A 23,565-nucleotide genomic window follows, 5' to 3' on the forward strand; every position below is an offset into this window, starting at 1 on the left:
GCTAAAAGAAAAAAAAAAAGATAAAAAAAGACTGTGCTGTGCTGTTGGGTGATCGTTCACGGGATTTTCGAGTTGCATGAATTTCCGAAGCTAAGGTAAATATTACCCGCTATTACCTCACGTAAAAGACCAGTAAAAGACCACAGTTATTACAGTGGCCGAGGCGTTTATGGGTGCTACTATGAGCCTTCTGGTTTTGAAAGGCTCGACCGGACGCATCCGGGATGTGCTGACGGCTTGGCGCGAAAACAGCCGAACAGCTGATATTTCTCTCTTCCACCGACTTTCTTCCAAAACGGTAGCATTCTTTTGTTTCTGACTTGTTTCAGCTTAGCTAGGAACGCAACGACGCCAGGTTATAACACCTGGTATTGCTTTGGAGTGCTTTGTAACGTAGTTTCGTTCTCTTGCGGGTTTGGTCGCCGAAGCGTGTTGAAGCGTTCATGAAGCCACGCTGCGCGTTTCTTCCGCGAAACGTAAGCGTTTGTTGTGGTTAATGTGGTGTGGCTACTCAGAACCGACTGATTTCTTCGCGTCCGCGTTTCATCGAAGTTTACAGCTGCTGGGACTGTTGTCGTCGCCGTCGCAATGACCAAACGAAGGACCGAGGACATCGAAAACTGGTCAGGGAGCGATTGCTCCCCGACCAAGAAGTTGCGATGTGGATCTCAAGAGAGTTCATCTCAGGTATTTTGTCTTTTGTGCTTTTTTTAGGTATTGCGTTCCTGAAACATGGAAATAGGGTCCATGCCGATCGCGCAAATTGCCTCTTAATTGTTTGAGTTCACGACGGGTTGGTTGCGGTTATTGAAACTGAATGGGCTACAAAAACATGATTGAATTTCCGTGAAGCTATCAAACGTAATGCAGGTTTCTTCCTGCTCCGCGCACCTGTGGACTCTCCGCTAATTTACGGTGGGTCGAGGCATCGACGGAGCTTTCAATAGCCCAGCGTTTTAACATTTTGATTTCTGACCTATTGTTCTGTCACGCTGTATAGAAAAGAGAACTGTTTCGTATTTAAATTTTACCGAAATCTACAATGACTAGGCGCTGTTTGTGAGGTTTCGCGGCATGTGTACTTTGCATTCGCAATAGCCTACTCAGATTTGAAGTTTCGACTTTGCAAGTGTGTAAAATCTTAGTTAGAATTTTAGTTACTGACAAAAATAGTTAGTCTTATGGCGAATTCGCGTGGTCAATCGTCGGCAACTTATTTTGCCGGAAAGCCGGCAATAGTGTTCGCGTGGTCAGTTTCCGGCTGGCGCGCACCGTTCGGGTGGTGGTTCTCCGGCATGCACCGGCAACTTTCCGGCGCTTTTTCCGCCCGAGCTCCGAACGGCCGGGCGAGTAGGCGCCAGACTGTATCCGGTGTCGTCACTTCCGAAATGAGAGAGAAGGTCAGTGAGGAAAAAAATGAACGAAAGAAGGAAACTGATTTGAAGTAACTTTAGCAGCCGCTACGAAAGTCAATCCAAGTCGTTGGGACATGAGTGACGGCGGCGACAGGTGCGACAGGCTCTCACTAGCGGTGTCGCGCGGGCAAGAGGCGAAGTAAACTGCCACCGTCTGGCGTTTCGTGTTCGGGTGGTGAGGGTCACGTGGTGTGGCGCCGGCGCGTTTCTGGTTGCCGGTTCCGCTGGCTCGTTCTCGCCGGCGACTGACCACCCGAATTCGCCATTAGATGTGGTGGCTGATCTCTCCGTTTAATGGACTGATCTCACCAGCCAGTTTCATTACACTGCTGCAATGCGTCGCGGAAACTTTATCCTTTCTGCACAAGTGACAACCCTACAGCAGATGCGTGCAAGCAGAGCCCGAGATGGCGCAAGCCATGTCGTGCGCTGCCATTCAACGTTTCTCGAGCGAAGTCAATTGACAGGTTTCCTACGATGCCTAGCACCTTTTCGTGGTGCGTCCATTTAAGGGCACTTGTTACGCTGCCATCCCAGCCCATGCGGACAGAAGCGACGGAACTGGTGTAACATTCGATGCACATTGCCTGCGGTGATTCTATTGCATCTTTTGTGCTAAACATACAAGTTTGCGGCAAAAAAAGTGTAGTTCGAAAACGGTCCTCCTTTATCTTTCTTGGGTGCGGTGCTGCTGGCTGGGATAAGATCGCTACCCGCCTGTACCTGCTTACGTGCGGACAACGGAGAGCCGTTTTCGAAGGACGCTTCTCCGTGGAGCTTGTCAACTGATAGATCTAAGAACGTTGCTGCCACTGGCCTCGTGTGGACTAAAGTTACGGCGGTGTCACTCTTGCGCCGAATGCTCGGTGGGATCGTTCTATTAGAAAACAAGAAATATGCTGCGCTAGTGTCACGCTACCTTCGGGACAATGCATGGGATGTGCGATTGCAGGATACGCTCACGGCACTGAATTGGCTGGGATGGCTCGTAGTGGCGTTTGGTGCGGTCAATTGCGAGGTGAAAACGAGTGTAGAATATTGCCAGGCATCAGGCCTCCTTGCCATTTTAGTACTCTCTTTTGTAGCAAATAACAATTTTCTCCTCTTTGGGGCAGGCTTTGAAACTTGGAGGCAAGCTCAAAATTTGTGCTTCGAGATCACCAGACGGGGCTCATGCCTTGACTTTGTTTTAACCTTTTTCAGACAAAGCAGTCCATTGGAATCATAGAGTCCGTGCAGCTGAGGAACTTCATGTGCCACACCAAGCTTGACTTTTCGTTTTCGGACCACACCAATTTCATCATTGGAAGGAATGGAAGTGAGTTGGACCACTGCCATCTGATTGGTCATGGGAGGATTGGGTCGGGTACTTGAACCGTTAGCAGGATAAGTCGGCAGGATGGTTACACAACGCTGGTACTTGTCAGGCTCTGGAGAGAGCAAGCTTAAAGGGGCACTCAAATAGTTTAATGGTGCACTGAAATAGTTTTTGAGGTTGTCTATTTATGTTGATAACCCAATCTACGGGCTCTAAGCATCCTAAGAAACCTGAAATTACACTTGTGGTGGACATTTTTTCCATTGAAAATGTAATCAAGGATTGTCATGCACCTCTCTTTCTGCCTCTTAGAGCAGACACTAGGGGGTGCCGTCGGACGGTGGTTTCAAACAATAATTGTTGTTTTACGTCTTCTAAGCCAAAAACTTGACGTTTTTCTTGGAATATAACAGATAGTGCGCCTAAAAAGAGCAATAATAATAAAAATCAGAATCTCCACGTAAGTAACTATTTTCATTGTTCAAGTTTCATTAAGGTGGTGGGGATTCGAGGAAGTGCCCCCCCAAGAGAAAATAGTGCCCATGTATTCCTATTGCTGCGAGCTTACTATACACCTTTTCAAGAAAGACTCAGCCCCAGGGACAAGAGTACCTTTTTCGAGCCCAGTCACTTGGTTTGAGGCTAGTCTCGCTGGCGTCCCTGCTAACCCCAACCGACTGGACTGTGATTTAATGGGCGCAGCCTGCGTAGGCGCAATTTCAAACACTGCTAACGGCTTTCCTGAGGACATTGAGAAAGCATTGTACTATATTTGAAACAAAACAAACAAAAAATTGTAAACTATTTTTGTTGGGTACGTGCGCGGCAGAACGAATGCGACTAGGATGTTTTGTTTTATTTTATGGCAAGTTTTGAAGGTGTTGCCTGCTCAGCCGTGCGTCAAACAACAAAGCGCTTAGTGGTTGAAAATTATTTACAGCATAAGATAGCCGAAAGTCACGCATGTTTCACGCGCACAAATAGTGTGTTTACCGATGGACAGGACTCGGGACATACTATTTAGCGAGCGTTAACGTTCGAACAACATATTGTATGTACCACGCGGTCCAGCGTTATCAAAAAAAGGATTTTTTGAGAAATATTTCAAATTACACAGCAGTGCAATGTCGATAACTCTCACATCCTGACGATCAGACTGAATCCAAGAGGTCTTCGTTTTGAGGAGAGCTTTCTTTTTTTCGCACCACCACCAAGGCAAAGAAATGGACGCGACTGACCTGTTCCCAATTTGTACAGCTATTTTTAGCTATGACTGAGAGTACTGTACATGTATTATCTCTGGGAGAGGGAGAACAGTTGTCATTGTTCGCAAAATCGTGTCGAGGGCCTTTCGACATCCTTTCCCTCCTTTGTTTCCAGTGAATGTCAAGCAGAAATGCTTGAATGGCAGGCACTTACCAGCCCTATTTCTCGCAGTGGAAGATAACAGAAAAGGGGTATGCGCCATGCATGCAAAAAATGAAGTGGAAACTTTCCAAGAGAGGCTGGAAAACTGAATGCAAAACCGCAAAACATAAGTGGAGAGTCTCGCCGAGCGGGTTTCCACAGTCGAAGAGACTGGCAGAAAATTTCTAGCTGATAGGGGGCATGACAGTCGCACCAGCTGCATCATCATCAGCAACATGGCGGCGGCCTAGGGGCGTTTTACAGCGTAGCTGTTAAGGGCTAGTTTCCCCAGCATCGTGTCCTTCGCAAAGAGATGTAATTATTTTCTACGAAAAGCAGCTCAGTGCCCCTTTAAAGGGAAGTGTGATCTTGTAGAAGTTATATTTAAAGGGGCCCTGCAATCATACTTAAGCGTCTACCTTTTTTGCGGTTTCCACGTCTCTTGGGGTTCGGGCAAGCCAGCGGGCACGGAGAGAGTAACTAAATATCAGTGCGTCATATTTTAACCGAACGACGCGGAAACCTCTTCTACCGACGGGGGCGACCCGTGGTACTGAAAGCGCGCAAAATGTGACGTCTTTGGTCCTGGGCTTACTACTGGTCAGAGCCGCTAAAAGCATCTTTTTAGTCGAAATACAAAATATAAGTGGCGCGAACCGTTTTAACTATGTATAAAAGTAGTTTTTTCTCAGTATTTTTGATCAGAAAAGAAACAAATGCAGTATATAAAGTACAGAAACAAGAAATGACCCGTCAACAAAACCGCCACCAAGCGGTGAAAAAGGCGGCGCATGATAGAAAGGAGTAGTGGGATCAGGCGCCGACACGGAAAGGTACCGGATGTATGCGGCGGCGCTGCGGTCGTAGGGACTGGAGGATCCCACTGGCTCCGAGCCTTCCGGAGGCCTTCGGCGAGCAGCTTTGTCTGGCAGTTTGGCCGTTTCGCGGTATGGCAGCGGGAAGTGGCTCCCGTTCTGAACTGATCTTTAACCCGTGTTTGCTGTCGTTTGTGGCTAATGAAGTGTCATGCCGAATTAGTGTTTAACCGCGCAGCAAATGCAATGTGAGCCGCCCTGGCTGCCCGCTGCATTACAGCCTATTCAAAGCATGCTTTAGTGGCGCCTTCTCGCACCGTCGACACGGAGTACGGCAGCCGTGAGCGCTCGCATAGCTCACTACCCCTCCTCTAGTTCACGGCCACTGAAGCAACCATGGACGTCATGAGGGAGGTTATTTTTTGCTTGTTTTTGCTATTTTAATTTGCCTATAACTTCTAAAATAAAGCAAAATTCGAGAAAAGAAAGGTTTATTAAGTTACTACGTTCAATGCGCTTAGGTTCAGTGCAAATTAAATTAGTAAAAAAGTCATTGGGGCCCCGATTCTGAGGGTAGATTTTATTTATTTATTTATTTATTTTAAACACTACATTCTTCAGTCACGGGACGGGGTAGGGGTGGAAAAGACATCCAACACAACTCTCTGACAGCAGAGAGTTCCTATAAAAAAAAGAGCAAAGGGCTTCCACTATTGGGATAAGGAGCTGAAGCCTAGGTACAATGGAAGAAAAGTGCCAAATTCATGGGAAGGACTGTAGACTAGAGTGATATCAGTGCACATAATTTCGGAATACTATAGGGATGAGGAACTTTCAAGATCCACCCAAGTTCGAACCATGCATACTGATTTCACTCAAATTTGTGAACTGAATATGCTTATGAGTATTATTTATCATAAGTTAGGAATGTTGAAAGGAAGTTGAACAACAAACTTCCCCAGACAACAAACTTCCTCAGTCTCAACATCGGTAATTAATAGAAATCATGGTTAATTTGGTATCTAAGGCATATGTTGTGTTAAAAAAAGAAAGCACACAAAAAAAGAAAGCAAAAAAGAGAGCACATTGTTACAAAGTATCCTGTCCAATATCTGGTTAATTTTGGAGTTTCTTATTACAAAGGCGACATTGAATTCTTGAGTGATCTGGGGTCACCTGTGATGGTGGGCCTTAAACTGTGCACAGGAAGCGTCACCATTGTTTTAGTGGCATTGCTACCTATTGAGGTTGATGTAGATCAGTGTATTGCAAACCGCCCGCTGGTTTAATTCCTAAGCAAGGGCCAACATAGCCAATTGATGTGATCGACCAATCATCTGCTAGGTGGCAAGAGCGCCATCCTGACGTCGCTCATCATCGGACTGGGCGGAAAAGCAAACACTGCTTCACGGGGCACATCTGTCAAGAACCTCGTGGAAACCGGGAAACGGTGCGGATACTCTTTCTTTTACCTTTTTGTGGTCTGTCTTCAAGCAGAAGTGGAGAAGTTTTGCAAGTTTTCCCATTAAGTGGGACGCATAATTGATTTTATTGGGAATAAAGCAAAGACTCAAGGAAGGGCTTAAAATGTCTGCTGTTTCTCATGTTCAAAAGGAATTCTCTCTTCTCTTGAAGTAAGGGTGGGGGGTCAGTTAGTTTTTTCAGACTGCTTGATTATTTAGGGGGACTTTATATTGTGTCAACTGTCCACCAAGTCTGATGACCCCTTCTCAATATTGTCCGGACAGCGTACACAATAATTTGATTCACAGTGTACCAGCTTCCGATAGCTTCACCTTGAAAGAAGGAAAGAGAGGTATCGGTATTGAACAAAGTTGCTCAGCACTGGAAATAGCACTGATCTTGCTCTTCTTGCAGCACTGACTTTTGGCTATAGTATAGCAATGATACAGTGCTACATCAGTGCTGAGTTACGTTAGAGTTGGCGCTGCATCAGCGCTATTGCTATTGTAGATTTAGCACTGCGACGTATGTGGGAACCGGCCCTTAAGCTGACCTCCACGGTTTTCCAGGGCAGCGGAAGTGACGATACGGCTGAGGAACCATGGCCGGGACGCCTACAAGCCCGAGGAGTATGGCAACTCCATTATTGTTCACCGACGACTCACGGCTGAGGGCGCCTCCACGTACAAGCTCAAGTCTGGGACGGGAACGGTGATCTCCACAAAGCGAGACGAACTCCTCCACATCCTTGACCAGTTCAACATCCAGGTGGGCCTTCTCTCTCTCTTTCTCTCTCTAAAGGCCGGATAAGACGTACACTGCAGTGCTAAATCAACGCTAAGAACGGCGCTGACACAGTGCTGACTTGAGCTTAACTTAGCACTGACGGAGCATTGCATCAGTGCTGTATCATTTATATAGTGCAAAGTCAGCTCTGTGTCTGCAAGGTCAGCGTTATTTCCGGCACTCGCTCATAGTGCTTTTGTAGCCTTACGGTGTATGTGTGAACACGCCTTTGAGGTCGGTCGGGACATGCAGCGCTGAGATTTTTCAAAGCCGGCACTATCTGAGTTTGCGCTGCATTGTCTGTGTAAACAAGGACAGGTAAGGTCACATGCTGCAGAGCACTGGTGCAGTGCTGGTATGGTCAGTGATGTGATTGCTGTGCCAAACTGCGCCAAGGGGCTAACCCTGCTACATCCTGCTACATTTGACCAAGGTATGGGTAATGTGCTCCAAGCATGTGTAAAAAAACCAATTTCGGTCGCCTTTCAGAACCGAAACTAAGCTGAGTACTGTAATTGAGCATGCCTGTGTTATGTGGCACAAGCGGCTGTCCGACACAAAGTACCATGCATCAATTAGCCATCCGGTTTTGCATGGTTTTCTAGCCGTCCTGCGTTTTGCGCTCTCGTCGTCTCATGGTTCTCGACTCGCGTCTTTTTCAAAAATATTTTCAACAATGTGCGCGGACGCTCCGACGCTAGCAAGCCAAGTACCAGCCATGCCGTCGTGCTGTGAAACGAAATTACGTTTTTGCGCGGCGGGAGTTACTTTGTGAGCTGAAGCACTCCTGAAAGCAACGGCCGTGGGAAAACTATATTTGGTCCTTGCCTTCCAGTCAGCGTGGTCGCGCGACGTCGGGTGTTGTTGTCCCCATGTCTCTGCAGATATGGCGCTTTCTAAAATGAAACTAAGTACCCCAGCATGTTCATCAACATTCCTGTTCTTGTTTAAATCATACGTTAGTATAAATGTCCCTCTTTAACTCAAAGACAGCTGTGTCGAAGTATTGATTACCTAGGTTTCTCTTGGTGGGCTTTCTTTCGAGAGGGACCCCGGTACGTGAAAAATCTACCGCGAAAGGAAGTCGGTGAAGGGAAATGAGCTAAACCAAGGAAGGCAATGTCTGCACGCTGAACCCGCACAGCGCGCATGTTTGTCTCGAGTTCAGTCGTTGCACAAAGCGCTCCAAGAAAGTTTTGATTCTGGCTCGCGATGCCTTGCATCAATGCGCTCAGGTTATTATTTTTTTTGTCTGTGTGTGTGTGTGTGTTTAGCTTGTATTTGGTTTGCCAGCCTGGCAAGCACGCGCCGCTGGTCTGTTTTTTGTCGTATGCTCGACAGTCACATTTTGCATACAATTTTGGGAATCAGTTGGCGACAAAGCGGAGTGGCATGGTTTCGGTTTCGATCGAACTGGCGTTGTCCCCGTTCGTACGACGAAGCATGCGCAACTGGAAGCCTGCAGACATTGCCCTCACATGCATGCGAACATGATTGCATGACAGAGGCACCAGCCGGTACGCTTGCAATCCATTGTTTCACGTTTGCTTACTTTTGACGAAAATCTGGCACGTCGGGAACCAGTAAAACGGTGGCAAGCGGTTTTTCGAAATCGCTCGGCAATGCCTACAGCACTGTGCATTTGTGGGACGTCTCAGCAGTATAACCACAAGCATCGAGTTCTGTCACAATAAGTCAAATGAGAACACAATACAACACAACTCAAAGGGTCCTTCGTTTAAACAGCACTGACAACAGATATTTTTATTTTTATTAGAATATCTGCTCCAAAAGCGAGTTTTGCTGCTCCGAAACGTTGTCTTGGCTTCTCCAAAAGCCACTTCTGCTGCTCCAAAACACCGTTTTGGTTGCTCCGAAGGCCACATTTGCTGCTCCAAAACACTGTTTTTGCTGCTCCGAAAGGTGCTCCAAAATGGATTAGGCCAATCACATCACTGTATAGTGCAAAGTCTGCACTGTGTCTCCAGCACCGAGTTAGCACTACACTGTATGTTGTGCTGTACATTTTGGCGGGTGTCTGCGCCCGAGCTTTCACTTTCTCGTGTCTAATAGCGGCTCCCGTAGGTCTAGCATCAGCGTGAAACCACTGCAGCAGCTTTTTTGTCTAGGTCACAGTACTTGGGCGGAGTCTTGTAAGTTTGTCAGGGGCACTTTAGTCTCTGACAAGGCGAGGATGGCAGGGAGGAGTTTCAGCTGTCTTGCCTCCAGCACAATCTTTTTACCTTCAACAATGCTTTGGCGTCTTGAGCACGCATGCACGTCCAAGGCATGGTGGAAAGCATAGAGTGCTTGCTGGAGGCCAGACGTCTGAAACATACGCTCTGCCGTTCCTATTCTGGCAGTGTCTATAACTGCGGTATTAAAAACAGCGCGGAAAGACGAGGACCAGACAAAGAAGTGACACGGATGTAGCGCTGCATAACTGACCGGGCTTGGCTCGTAATCTGTCTCAAGACTGCTCCACCGTAAAAGCGCATAGCAACATCATTAGCGAGCTCACACACATATTTGGCTTATAGCATAACTTGCACCTTTTGTTCTAGATCTCTTTTGTTGTTAACACCTGCACACAAGCTCTGCAGCCATGCGTTTATTTAGCATTTATTGGTATTTCGAAAAGATTGAAAGATTAATTAACGATGAGAATGATTGTTTCAGATTGAAAACCCCGTGATGATCCTGAACCAAGAGACGAGCCGGAACTTCCTCCAGAGCAAGAGTGCCAAAGACAAGTACCTCGTGAGTTGCGTGCTTTTAGTCTCCTTGGGATCCTTGCCAAGCGGCCTCGCTTGACGACGTGCCGCTCTCTACCCGCAGTTCTTCATGAAGGCTACGCAGCTGGAGAAACTCAAGCTTGACTACTGCCACATCGAGGAAGAGCGGGCACTCGCTGAAATGGAGGTGGTCCGGAAGGAGAAGGTGAGCACTTCCTTTTGGCAGCAGATCGGCGGCCTGGCGTCGCACCGCTTCGGAGACTTCGGAAGGACTGCAGCCACACTTGAGGGTGCAAGCTAGAGCCACTACATCGGCTGCTCTTAGGGTATCGACACTGCATTCCCTGATTGGCTTGTCGCCGTCGCCTGGTACTGAGCAGGTGCGATTGGCAATCTGAGATGCGGCTTTGCGAGCTTTAGATATAGAGTTGGAAAGCTCGAGCATTACTGTTGGCAACAATGATTCCAAGCAACAAAAGGGTCAAAGTGTCGTTACCTCGAAGTGTGACTCTTGTGCTAGTGACAAGTTGGTGGCGCCACTCCGCAACATAGGGGCTCTCAAACAATCCAGTCGCGAGAAAAAGGACCATCTCTCTCGATTGATGGCCGGGGGACCTCTTTGGGTCTTGGCGTTGATGCAGTAAAGCAGTGGGGAAGCCGATCGGAACGCCCCGTGCGCCGATGCCGTATCAGGCTGCAAACATTGCGAAGTTGCGGCGACTGCACATTGCAGGTCCTGCCGGAGCTGGAGAAGCAGGTGAAGCGCTACGAGAAGCAGTGGCGCCTGCTTCAGAACCTCGAGGACCAGCGGCTCAAGCTGGAGAGGTTGAAGGGGGAGCTGCTCTGGACCAGGGTGCAGGAGGAGGAAGAGGTAGAGTCCCTCGCTTCCTCGGAGAAGAACTCCCGCGTCGCTCTTTCACGTCTCCGACCTCTTAAAGTGACTGCTTTTATGTGGGAACCCTTCGCGGACCTTCCTCGCCTGTGTTGGTGTTCGTCTCGCCGTATGGCGTTGCAGTATCGCACAACATTAGGGTGTCACTTTACGTCACGGTTGACATCGCCATATGTCATAATTCTATGACAGCACGGTGTTGAGTGACGTCACAGTGTCGCGGAACGTCGGGCAGTCACGTGACATATGTATCGACATCACAATGTCGTGTCGTGGCTTACGCAACAACGTCGCATCATAGTGCACGAGCTGCCAATCTTTGGACTGGCTTCTCGTGCGCATTCCCTCGTTGCTCCGACTGTAACGTACGTCAAATGGCCCCGGAAACTTCCGCAGCAATGGAGGTCCTATTTTTTGTCGCCTTTCAGTTGCTGAAGCAGTCGGAGGCGTCCCTCGCGAAGGAAGAGGCCACGTCCGCGAAGCTGAAGGAACGGATGGCCGACTTCGAGGTTTGTGTGTCTTCTCTCAAAGTGTGTTGGAGAAATCTGTTTCTGTTTGGTCGGGAGGGGAATCATGACGTGTTTTTTTATACATGCTTGCTGGGTTGCTGAATAGCAGTGTTAGGGAAGCACGGGCTGCACGGTGGCAGCATGTTGCCAGCATGTACCTCTTTCCGACATGATTGGCTCGCTGGAGCTACGGGTTGTGCCATTTGCTGAATTGCGCCGAAACGGCGTTTAGCGAATTGCACAGCTGAGCACTCTGAACGTGGCCGAGAGTCGCAACTCGCACAGACGGAATGCTCGGGGTGCGTCCCCCTTGTCTCGAGGTCATAGAGCGCTTGCGGACGAGGCACAATTTTTTTGCTTCCCATAGGGTAAGGCACAGTCTCACGCGGAGAAGCAGAGGAGCCTCCAGGAGGAGCTGGATGAGGTGCTTAACCGCATTCAACAGGTGCAACCTGTCTTCCTGGCTGGCAGGAAGGAGTTCAGCGCCAAGAAGGAAGCACAGCGGGAAACCGACGTGAGTTGAGCGTCTTTCTCGTTGGGCAGACAGGCGAGTCGGATTCAGTATATTCGGTGCGGTGCGGGTCGGTTCAGAGTTTAAAGTCCCGCAACGTGTGTGTGATCTGTCAATGCGTTAAAATGCCTCTTTTAATTAATTTTTTTTTTTTGTATAAAACAGTCTATGACTAGGCAAGAACGGCAACTTGTGCTTGGTCGAACCTCACAAAACGTTGAAGCGTTTGCCGAAAGTAGGAAGCTTGCACTGGACACAGTACAACTAGAACTGTTCTCTGCTGTTCTTACCTTCTCAGAGAAAATGACAAAGCAGGACAACATTAAAAAAATATATATAAAAAAAAAATACACAAAAAAGTCTACCGAATAGAGAAGTGCAGACGTCGAATCTTAATTTAAAACAGTTTCAGGAGGCTTGTTGTGTTCCCATTTGACAAAGTTAAGCCAATTTTCTAGATATGCGAGTGTCTGACAAGAAACCGTACTGGCCTCACAACTGGGGAATGTGTACAAAACATTCCTTTTCAAGTACAAAACGAGCGTGTTGGTAACGGTAATTAGACATGAGGAAGATACATAGAAAGGGGGCACGGACACAAAGACTTCCAACTAGCAACAACATTTATTGACCCGAAGTTTGCATATATAGGTGAAGGAGGGGAGGGTGAAAGACGCTACACTGGAAAGTGGGAAAGCGATGGGAGAGGGTGTAGAGCCAGGAAAATGAGGGACGATCCCGTGGGGTAGACATCTAATCGTATCTTCCTGATGTCTAATTCCTTTTCAAATTCGTCTTATGTGGTTTCTTGGAACTTCGTGCAATGTGTTAATGCGACAGTTGTGATGAATTGTTTCTTAATGGATAGCTTGTGATTCTACAAAGTAAAATGACTGCTTACTACAAATTTTCTACCTATGAAGTCATTGATTTCACATAAACATTGTGCTTGAGTATACTAGCGACACGCGTGGAGTGTAGAGTTTGACGGGACTAGTCCGGGCAGTGCTTCAGTCGAATCACATAAATTTTTTATTTGTGTAGTAACCAGGTGCTAAGCAGAAAACTCTGTAGCAAACGTCTATGTCGGCATGTTATGTCCTGGCTTCCTTTACCAGCACGCATCCACACTTTTCATGAAGGTGCTATCTGTCCCTGCTTCTAGAAGAGACATGTCTGAACCTCCCTGATATAAAAGATAACCAGTAGTAGGTATACTGCCATGGCTGAATTTGGTGTCCACGTTTTTTTTAATAACCCATAATTATTAGTTTAGTGTTGTTCAGATCCCAGATTAGTGCCGTTGTATGTTTCCAACTTATCTTGAAAACTCGACTCTTGCAGTATTGAATTACCCCACCTCCTTTCACCACAGTGCAAAGTTACCTGCTGGTGACATGGTCTCACATTAACATGTCTGCCTTCAAATCGTCTTTTGGGATTATCTGGGAACTTCGGTCTATCTCGTTTTCAATGTAAAGCTGTGGTGCTACTGTTTTTCTCTCTGCAGCAATCTGCCAACCGGATAGAGAGGGAAATGCAGGAGAAAAAGAAGGAAGCCCTGATTCTTCGAAAAAGGATCGAAGAGCTTAGGTCCATGTGAGTTCTTTACTTCTACTATGCCGTTGCATTCCTGTCTCTCTTTCACTGTCTCTGATGTCCTGGGGATTGTAGGCAAGGTTTTCCTGCCAGGCTTGTGCTGGGTAGTTTCATTTTAATGGACCTTTTTTCCAGTGAGTGTGTGCAGATGTATTGCATCCTTTCCCCTGGGCTTGCTTCCCACTGTCGTCATTTTCACAGGGCACCTTCCTACGCGACCAACGTTGTCAGCCTCTATTGCTGCACTTATTTCACGTTGGGCTGCCCTTCATCTCTAAGTTGCAGGCAGTCCCCCAGATGGCGCTCATCACTCGAAAAACGTTCATTCGCTCATGCGTGTCACATGTGTGGAATCTTCAGCCTGGGATGAAATAAAAAAAAAAAAATATAAGCTTTTCCCCTCATTTTTGTATGAGGCTCGCTAAACAACTTACTGTAAGATTTTTTTTTTTTTGGGTGCGATGATAAGCGTTACAGCATGTGAATCATATGTACTGCATCTTCGAAGAAAGAAATGTTTTTTTTGGGACCTTTTTGATTTGAAAATGCCTGGCTGTTCAGCGCAGTGGGCCTCCGAGCACTGGGCAGCAATGTCGCGTGGTTTGGTGTTCTTTTGTTATGTTGTCAGCGAGAAAAAGTAACATGCTTCGTTACTTTTTCTTCACAGTGACAAGTAAGACACTGGGTTACTTTTTGAGCGAGTAATGTGTAACTGTATTTAGGTACCGTATTTACTCGCATATTGAACGCACTAGCATAATGAATGCACCCTCCACAATGGGCATCAATATTTGGACTATTTGTTTTCTCGCGTAATAAACACATTTTTAATTTTCGGCTCCGTGAATCTTGAAGCCAATTTTCTATTGATGCCAAGTGGCGGGGCCTAGTCAAGCCAAGCCAAGCAGCTCTCATAATGCCTGCAATTGCGTGGTTGTGGAAGTGATAAACCGTGAAACCAAGTGGCGCGCATGCCTAGCGAAGCTGGAGTCGAGGAATTGCCCAGCCCCGGACGTCTTCGTCCATCGGATGCATTGATGTCAACAAACACGCCGTCGTCTGTGATTCGCTTTCGGACAGTGATATTGTGAAAGTGGTTAGGCCTAAGAACGGTCACAATGCTCTCCATGCTGAGTGAGCTTCGTAGAGTGGTTTTTCTTCGGCAAAAGGCATGCCAAAAGTGCCCTAAAGAAGGTTTGCAATATATTGAGCATGGTTACTGTGGCGCGCCCCAGACCAGCCATGGGTGCGCCTCTATCAATGAAGACATGCCACAGTACCCTGCCATGTCATATTGGCACCTAAAATGACATTTGCACTAAGTGTGTAAATGCAAAAATTTTACCCCACGTAATGAACCCAAATATATGTAAATTTTTGGGGAAAAAAAGGTGTTCATTATGCGAGTAAATATGGTAGTTACTTTATTTCACTAATGTGTACATGTCTGCAAATGGCCATTTATAGGCAGGGGGGTGCGAGACTTAACAAATGGTGCAACGTGAAGACCTGAAAATATGGCACACAAACAAGTGATTCGTCGCGTGAGTCTCTGATTGAAAAGGGGTACTTGGATTTTCAGTGACGAGGACTACTATGCGAACGAGAAGGCCAAGCGGGAGGCGGAGATCCAGGAGTTGGAGCAGAGGAGAGAAGAGCTCAAGTCGAGGCTGCGGACTGCGAATCACCATTTCGAGCAGGTGAAGCAGTCCGAAATGGCCAACTCGCAGAACCTCCACCGCATACGGTTAGTCGGCTTTGCCTCGTTGCTCTTTTTAAATGCGTTTCATTTATAGTGGCCGACAGAATTTTAAAAAAAGGCAGGGCACGTCTTTCGAATGCACAACCTCCGGCACACAACTCCGTGCCCTTTGCCGCGCTGTGGCTGCATGCGCGCGCACTCGAGGTGTACGATTTGTTGAAGCGTCAAGGGACCTCATCGGCATTCAGAAAGGTATGCTGTGGTGTCGTCACGTGAACGCCGTGATTATGTCACGTTCGCACATGACGTGATAGTTGTTGCAGTCGCGTGATGTCATGGCATTATGTGACGGTCATCACGTGACACTGACGAGTCGCATGACGCTGACACCGTGATCTCGCATGACACGGATGTTTGGGTGTCGCATGACCTGCCCTAACCTTGCATGGTGACATACCTCTCCCTGACATGACTGCGATGAGTAAGGCCTTTCAAATAAAACTTTCTGAGTTCCACCTGTGTCCTGCAAGCAGTGTCGTTTTGTTGTTTGTGGTTTGAAAGTTGTAGGCCATGCAAGCCCGTCGCTCATTTTGGGATCCCTGTTTGGGAATAGCATGAAAACACGTGGCAAATTGCACCGTTTTATTTTTTCTGTGGCGTGCGAGAATTCCTGTGGGTGTCTGTGCAGGAGCGAAGAGATGGACCTGAGGGAGCAGCAGAATGCCGTGAGCGCTTCTATTCAGAACCTGAGGGCAAGCAAGAAGAACAGTCTGCAGAAGTTCGGCAGGCACATCCCAGCCCTGCTCGGCGAGATCGAGATCGCCGTGCGGAAAGGACACTTCCGCAAGCCTCCCAAGGGACCCCTAGGTCGGTCGGCTGCCTGCGCCTTTTCTTCGCTGTTTGTCGTTGCTTTTCGTGCTGCATCTTTCTTATTTTAGTGTGCTTCGCTTCGTGGGGATCTTTTATTAAAGGTGAAATTTCGGTAGTCACCGATTTGCCTACAGTAATATCCCAACAGATAACCCACCTAAAATAGAAAACAAATCGAGGGAAAATAAGGTTTGGACTAACTTTCAGTGTGTGATAAAACAATGGAGAAAAAATGCTAGTTTTAGATTTTGTGACCTGCTAAAACTTACAAAATGCACTAAAGACGACAGTCCTTCCCAGTGAGGAACGTTAGCTTATCTCCTGCCGTGGCTGAGTAACACCTTTTTTGTCGAGGTTACCATTTTGCCAGGGCCCTGCAATTATTAGAAGTGGGCTATCTTTCGGTGTCTTTAAAAAAAAAAAAGCAAATCGTGGCCACACATAGGGGTGGGTTGTCTTTTGGGTGTGGGTCATCTCTCGAGATGTTAAGGTTGACACATCCGAACTAGTAACCTAAAATACCAATTACAATAATTTTTCTTTAATTTTTTTTTAGAAAGGTATTGAAATTTTGAAGTTAGTCTGAGAGGCTAAAATGCTCTACTGGCAACACTGAAAATGTAATGTCAAATGTTGTAATAGGGGTGCTGTACAACTTGACTTTGACGGGTTATAAGAACCTATACGCGCATGAAATTAACGGCAGAAAATTTAGGCCAGCAAAACAACAACAAAAAAAGTGCAGAGTACTTTGTTTTTCTTAGACTGCCTGCTTAACTTGCGAGTTACACGACCTGCGACATCACCCTTCTAAAGAGCATCACCCCTCTAAAGAGCACGGGAAAATTCGAAGGTCGGTTTTGGCACGATATAACCTTCATTTGCCGTTTTCTCAATGGCCATTTTGAATATAGAGATTATTGATAGCATCCCTAAGAAGGGTCAAGCCTGGGTGTCCTCGAAGTGCGTTTAGTGGATAACTTTTGTCTCTAACAGGACGAGACCGGCAGGGCATCTTTTTCAAGCGCCCAGCCTTTAGAACGCGCTCATTCCCTTCTGCCATGCGTTGGCTCTGAGCGTGCGCTCGGAGCTCGCTAGATGTCAAAGTGCTATCAGAGGTGGCAGGGTCATGCCGGAGGCGGGACAACTGAAGCTCCTCCCTTCCGTTCTCATCCCGCCGGTGGGTTTAGTACAGCTGATTCTCGGAGCTTGAAGCCCCTCAGTTCGGATTTTTCGGTTGATTCTAATTGTCTGTGCCGTACCTGCAATTGTACATACGATTGCGTGGTGATTTCAAAGGCTGACCTCTGGACCTGGTAGGTTCAACATTTTAATTTGATGCTCTTTTTATTGAGTGAGCTACACTGGCCGGGGTTGAGCAGTTTCGCGTGGCTCGCATAATGAGCCGTGCTCCGTGCTGTGCAAGCGCGAGGAGCAGTGATGTCACACAGCGCACAGCTGGTGCGCCGGAGACGCCTCTGCCGTGGGCTCCATTGCCACCGCATGCTCCTCGCTGGTCTGCGCAAGCACGAGGAGCAGTGACGTCACACGGCGCACAGCTGGCGCGCCAGAGCCGCCGCTGCCGCCACCGCGCTTGCCTCTCCGGTCTTCGCATTCCAGGGGAGTGACGCCATAGCCGCGACAGACGCGAGCAGACGCCGAGGGAAGCTATACAGATGCTAGTTTTTGCCCGTGGAGTGTACATGATGGAACGCCAGGATGCCGCTTCATGTCACCATTAAATGGTCGCGAACGCTATCGGAAGCGCTTTTGTGATTGCGTCTCGTGAACGCTACAGCCCCCCCTGGCCAAGAAAAACAGACCTATAGTTATGGAGAAGGAGAGCGAAATTGCTCCTCAGCAACGCAGAAGTGCGGTGAAGCTTAACTCTGATCCCGAAGTAGTTGCCCGGCAATTAGCGGTTGAGCGTGGGAAGACCGAACAGAAGAAGGCTAAACGTGCTGCGGAGACATCGGAGCAAAGGGAGGAACGTCTAGCGAAGCGGCATCGCCAGGAGGCTGAGCGACGTGCCCGACCATCTTAGCAGCAGGAACAACAAGACGCCGTCGACGACGTCAAGGCTCGCCGATTGACTGACTATACGGTGAAACTTAGTGAAAGCGCCAGTGTGACTCGGACCTTCGAGACGGACTTTGTAAACAATCCGTGTTGATATGTGTGCAACTTGTGTGAAAGACTGTGGCACATGAAAGACTTGATGCCGGTAAGTAGTGCCATGCGTGAAACGTTGAGTTTAGCGGCGCCGCCTGAGTGGGGTGAAACCGTGGCGCGGGTTTGTGCAACATGCAAGAATTTTTTCGTTTAGCAGAAGATTCCACTCTTTAGCGTTACCAGTGGGTATCGTTACCCGCCCATGCTACCAAATCTACCGGTTCTAAACAGTGTGGCCGAATGTGCCAGTGTTCTAACTGTACAGACGACCCATTGGGGAACCACCATAGATATTGTGTATCAGAGACAGACAATCGATTCCAAATACTGCGTGGGGCCATAGAGACGGCAGCATGTTACTACACTGACCACCAAACCATATTCTGAGCGCAAAAAAAAAAAAATATATATATATATATATATATATACATGTGTCACATAATGCGTATACTGTGTGTGTGTCATTGAAGGGTGATTCCACGTCAGTTCATGCAATGATGGTCCGGGTCATAATTTAGATATTTTTGTTAAAAATATATATGAAAGCCATGTTCTTGGGAGGAACATTCAGCTAGATATGAACGCCGTAACAATTTTTTTCGCTTAGATATAAAATAGAGAAGCTTGAGGCGTGGAAATTGAGAAGATTTCACAATGCTACTTTGCACAGTCGTCATTTCCTTATCGAACCTTTCACGGCACCATAACTTTTTTAATGGGTTTTACAAAAGTTATACAACACATACACAAACAATTAAAGATATCCATAAAATATTTCAATGCAAACAAAAATATCAAACACGGCACAAAAACGCGTTTTAGAGACATATTCACAATTTTTTTGCAAATAAACCATATTTCATAATACTTCACAAAACATATCAAAATGCGCATACTTAAATATTCTTTACGAATATATAAAGATAATATACCTACCCTTAAATATAGTTTTGTTATCAACGCGGAAATGCGGCTGATTTCTCAAAATGTGGCAAGATTGGGCGTCGATATTTAAAAAACTCCATCTTTTATTTTCTTTAAACTCCCCTTGGCACTTTGCAGTGACTTGAACTAACCTGTGATGGCAAAAGATTGAGTAACATATGACCTCCAAGCGGGAAATGCTACGACAAACCTTCACTCGGAGCGAGCCGACGTCTTCGTCATTCCGGCTTTGCCGCACAGCACCAAACGTTTTGAGCGTTAGTTATGGCATGTATTTTATATTATTAAAATTCTTTTTTTATAAGCGGTGAGTATTAGTGACGGGAAAAGGAACTTTGAGCTGGAATACCATTAATTAGCTTACAATTCACAGGAATAAAAAGGCCCCACTCTGCAAATTCGCTACCTATGCATCATACATAAGCTTAAAACTCTCAGTTGCGCGAATGGCCATGTATACATCTGGCCTCTTGGCATATGATGACTTTCACAGATGAGTTTCCTGGATTCCTTTGACAGGTTTTACGGTGGTCCACTTTGCTTGCTTCACCGCACGAAACTTTCGAACTCGAAGACAGTTGTGAGCACTGCGCAGAGTGGTTTGACGCGTTTTGCGAAGTGCTGAAGGCATGTAGTTCCCACCAGGAACGCAAGCGATTGTACTTGCTTCTGCCACCAATCATCCTGAAGAAAACAATATTGCGTCTGGTGTCGGAAGCGACTGCCTACATGATTGATTAAACATGAAAACTGAAGCGCAAAGGTGGTGTTTGGGCAACCCCTGATCCCTACATGGGGAAAAAGGCGAATGCCGAAGACGTGAGGGTTGCAATTGAGTACTACACACGCGACGACCTCGCATGCTCTGTTCAAAGCCCCAACAAAAAGGACGTCGTCAAAGCCATGATCAACGACATGTTCAAAGTCGTAAAAAGGTTTATGACCCGCTCTATTAAGGAAGCTTACCAGCTGTTTAGGAAGGACCATCCCCATCCCGAACTAGGCATCTCCAAATTTTATTCCCTACGACCAAAACGGGTAAAAAAAAAGTCCCGAGCACGAGGTGTGCACATGCATATATTGCGTCAATTATCAGTTGCTTTTAACGGCAATAACAAATGCCCCAAAGAAGACATTTACTGAAGACGACCTCAAGCGCACCTACCTCTTCTGCGCTCCACAGAACGATTGCTTTCTGCGCCGTTGCGAAAAGTGCCCAAAAACGCAGAGCATCTCGCTGCAGTCGCTTCATCTCGACGAAGACGAAGAGATCTGTTTCGCGTTATGGGACGCTGGCGAACTCGTCAAAAAGGTTATGGACACTTCTGCCTTCCTGCGGCATAGGAGAGCGAAAAGTATATGAGGCATTCTTACATCCTTGACCTTGAACGAAGCCTGATATATGACACAAGAACCGCCTTACCACCCAAGGCAGTGATGTTCCACTTCGATTTTGTGGAAAAATGGACAGTACTCTTTCCAACCGAAGTGCAGAGTTTTCATAGAAAAAAAACTCAAGTGTCTCTCTCCACAAGTGTGGTTACGTCCACGCAAGGCACGCAAAGCTTTGCCGTTGTCACCGATGGTACACGACACATGACACAGCTCACGCTCTTCTAGCCACATAGGCCATAAAAGAGTATGTTAATGTTCATTTCCCAGTCTTTTTTGAAATAACTCTTGTATCAGACGGAGCGGCGGCGCATTTCAAGAATCGCTTCTAATTCCACGAATTGTCTCGGAAGCCCCACTCTTCGGCAAGATGGATCTTTTCAGCCACTAGACACGGAGAAAGCGCTTGTGATGAAGTAGGTGGAAGAACCAACGCTCACCAAGTTGAGATCTTCGCTCAACTCAACGATTGCCACCGCTAAAGACTTTGTGGAAGTGCTACGTAAAAAAGTAACAAATGTCTGCATGTTCCACCTGTCCGTGGAACGGGTTCGAGAGTTTCGTGCGGTAAAGCAAGCAGAGTGGACCACCATGAAACCTGTGAGAGGAATCCAGGCTTCTCATTTGTGGAAGTCATCATATGCCGAGAGGCCGGATGTATACATGGCCACTCGCATAACTGAGAGTTTTAAGCTTATATATGCATAGTTAACGAATTCACACAGTGGGGCCGTTTTGTTCCTGTGAATTGTAAGCTAATTAATGGTATTCCAGCTCAAAGTCCATTTTCGCGTCACTAATACTCAGCCCTTATGAAAAAAAGAATTTTAATAATATAAAATACATGCCATAACTAACGCTCAAAACGTTTGGTGCTGTGCAGCAAAGCCGCCTTGACGAAGACGTCGGCTCGCTCCGAGTGAAGGTTTGTCGTAGCATTTCCCGCTTGGAGGTCATATGTTACTCAATCTTTTGCCATCACAGGTTAGTTCAAGTCACTGCAAAATGCCAAGGGGAGTTTAAAGAAAATAAAAGATGGAGTTTTTTAAATATCAACGCCCAATCTTGCCACATTTTGAGAAATCAGCCGCATTTCCGCGTTGATAACAAAACTATATTTAAGGGAAGGTATATTATCTTTATATATTCGTAAAGAATATTTAAATACCCGTATTTTGATATGTTTTGTGAAGTATTATGAAAGATGGTTTATTTGCAAAAAAATTGTGAATATGTCTCTAAAACGCGTTTCTATGCCATGTTTGATATTTTTGTTTGCATAGAAATATTTTATGGATATTTTTAATTGCTTATGTATGTGTTGTATAACCTTTGTAAAACATATTAAAAAAGTTATGGTGCCGTGAAAGGTTCGATAAGGAAATGACGACTGTGCAAAGTAGCATTGTGAAATCTTCTCAATTTCCACGCCTCAAGCTTCTCTATTTTATATCTCAGCGAAAAAAATTGTTACGGCGTTCATATCTAGCTGAATGTTCCTCCCAAAAACATGGCTTTCATATATATTTTTAACAAAAATATCTAAATTATGACCCGGACCATCATTGCATGAATTGACGTGGAATCACCCTGAAGCAGCAGTAAGCATGATAGTCAAGCTAATCCTAGACAACCAGGAAAGCTAAGAATAACCAGATGAGCCTAAGCTCACGCTACGTATATCCTGGCATAGCCGAGCTAAGCCACTACAATTTTGTTTTTGGGGGGGGGGGGGAGGGGGAGGGAGGGAGGGAGGGAGGGAGGGAGGGAGGGGGGGAGAGGGAGGGGAAGGGGAGGTAGGGAGGGAAGGAGGGAGGTGGGGGTTAGGGGTGGGGGCCTGTGAGTTTGAGGTTTTGAGGACCCTTGGCGAAGTTACGGTAGCTTACCTACGATTCGAAGCAGCGATTGCACCGACAGCTACTTGTCACGCAACGGATTTGCTTTTTGAGTTCCGCTTTGCCGCAGCCACGGTGGCACTGCTTAGACGATTACTTGCGTCGTCTGCTAACAACTTGCGTTTGCGTCGCGAAAGTTAAATACTGCGTTAAAGGGATGGTAAACCAAAATTTAAATAAAAAAAAAAAAAAAATGCAGGAGAAGTAGGCGGGACGCTGTAACAATCACTACAACACTACTAGTAAGGCGATATCTCAAATGGACGGCCGTATTTTTGGAAAAAGAGGTCGAGATTGAACCAGGCCGACGAGGCGCATGATGTCAAAGTACCTAGTTTCCTCCTCTCTTCGCTTCGGTTGCTCCAGGCGGCGAGGCAGAGAAGACGCGAGGCCGTTCCCACTCCTTCCCGGAGAAACATGACGTCTACATTTCTGCCAAAGGCGCCTCCTTTTTTGAAAAATCGGTCATCCGTTCGAGATATCGCTGTATGAGTGATGTTTTGGTGTTGGTAGTATCCCGTTGCACGCTTTTACCGGGTGTTTTGGGGAATCCAGATTTCGGTTCAGCATCCCTTTAACTCCCGATATTTGTGTATGTTTTCCGACTCTTAATGTTAGGTATGTTTTCACAGAGTGTGTTTACGATACGAGACTTTCACACTCGCGTAATGTCTCGAGAGGTGACCCACCCTCAAAAAAAGAGCCCCCCTATTTTGGCGCGATTTACTATTTTTTTTTTGAGAACTCGGAAAGATTGCCTGCTTTTTGTGATTGCAGTGCCATGGTCAATTGCACTTGGCCGAAACGGGGTTAGTTAGCTACGGCGGGAGGCAAACAAGCTTTACTGACTGGGGGGGGGGGGGGGGGGACTATAATGTACACCTTATCACCTCCCCAAGGTGATAACAAGTCTGATAAATTATGAAATACAAAAATTGTATTTTTTAGTTTATCTTGATTGCTCACGAAAAGTTAGTTCCCTCTTCATTTTTACCTTATTTTCTCTCAATTGTAGGTGGCCATATCTCGGGATGCTACTGTAGTATGATCATGGCAATCAACTTAAAGGGAAACACAAAAGTGAAATTGCGATTTTTGTGGAAAAAATGGCTTTTCTAATTTTTATTTGTTGGGGTGG

The 23,565-nt window shown here is 46.6% G+C and overlaps 1 protein-coding gene across 1 annotated transcript in view; it reads left to right on the forward strand.

Moving 5' to 3' along the window:
* The first annotated feature begins 22 nt into the window (after positions 1 to 22).
* Positions 23 to 23,565, forward strand: part of LOC120841555 (structural maintenance of chromosomes protein 6) — a 54,469-nt gene continuing 30,926 nt past the window's right edge. The window contains exons 1-13 of the mRNA XM_040212458.3: positions 23 to 95; positions 553 to 687; positions 2,619 to 2,733; positions 6,300 to 6,405; positions 6,989 to 7,187; positions 9,885 to 9,965; positions 10,044 to 10,145; positions 10,674 to 10,811; positions 11,261 to 11,341; positions 11,709 to 11,855; positions 13,363 to 13,451; positions 15,034 to 15,198; positions 15,842 to 16,020. Of these exons, the coding sequence (XP_040068392.1) occupies positions 589 to 687; positions 2,619 to 2,733; positions 6,300 to 6,405; positions 6,989 to 7,187; positions 9,885 to 9,965; positions 10,044 to 10,145; positions 10,674 to 10,811; positions 11,261 to 11,341; positions 11,709 to 11,855; positions 13,363 to 13,451; positions 15,034 to 15,198; positions 15,842 to 16,020 (1,501 nt within the window). The 5' untranslated portion in view covers positions 23 to 95; positions 553 to 588. The remainder of the gene's footprint in view (positions 96 to 552; positions 688 to 2,618; positions 2,734 to 6,299; positions 6,406 to 6,988; positions 7,188 to 9,884; positions 9,966 to 10,043; positions 10,146 to 10,673; positions 10,812 to 11,260; positions 11,342 to 11,708; positions 11,856 to 13,362; positions 13,452 to 15,033; positions 15,199 to 15,841; positions 16,021 to 23,565) is intronic.

Source organism: Ixodes scapularis, unplaced genomic scaffold (assembly GCF_016920785.2).
Source record: "Ixodes scapularis isolate PalLabHiFi unplaced genomic scaffold, ASM1692078v2 PGA_scaffold8__174_contigs__length_109621045, whole genome shotgun sequence".
Classification (NCBI taxonomy): Eukaryota; Metazoa; Arthropoda; class Arachnida; order Ixodida; family Ixodidae; genus Ixodes; species Ixodes scapularis.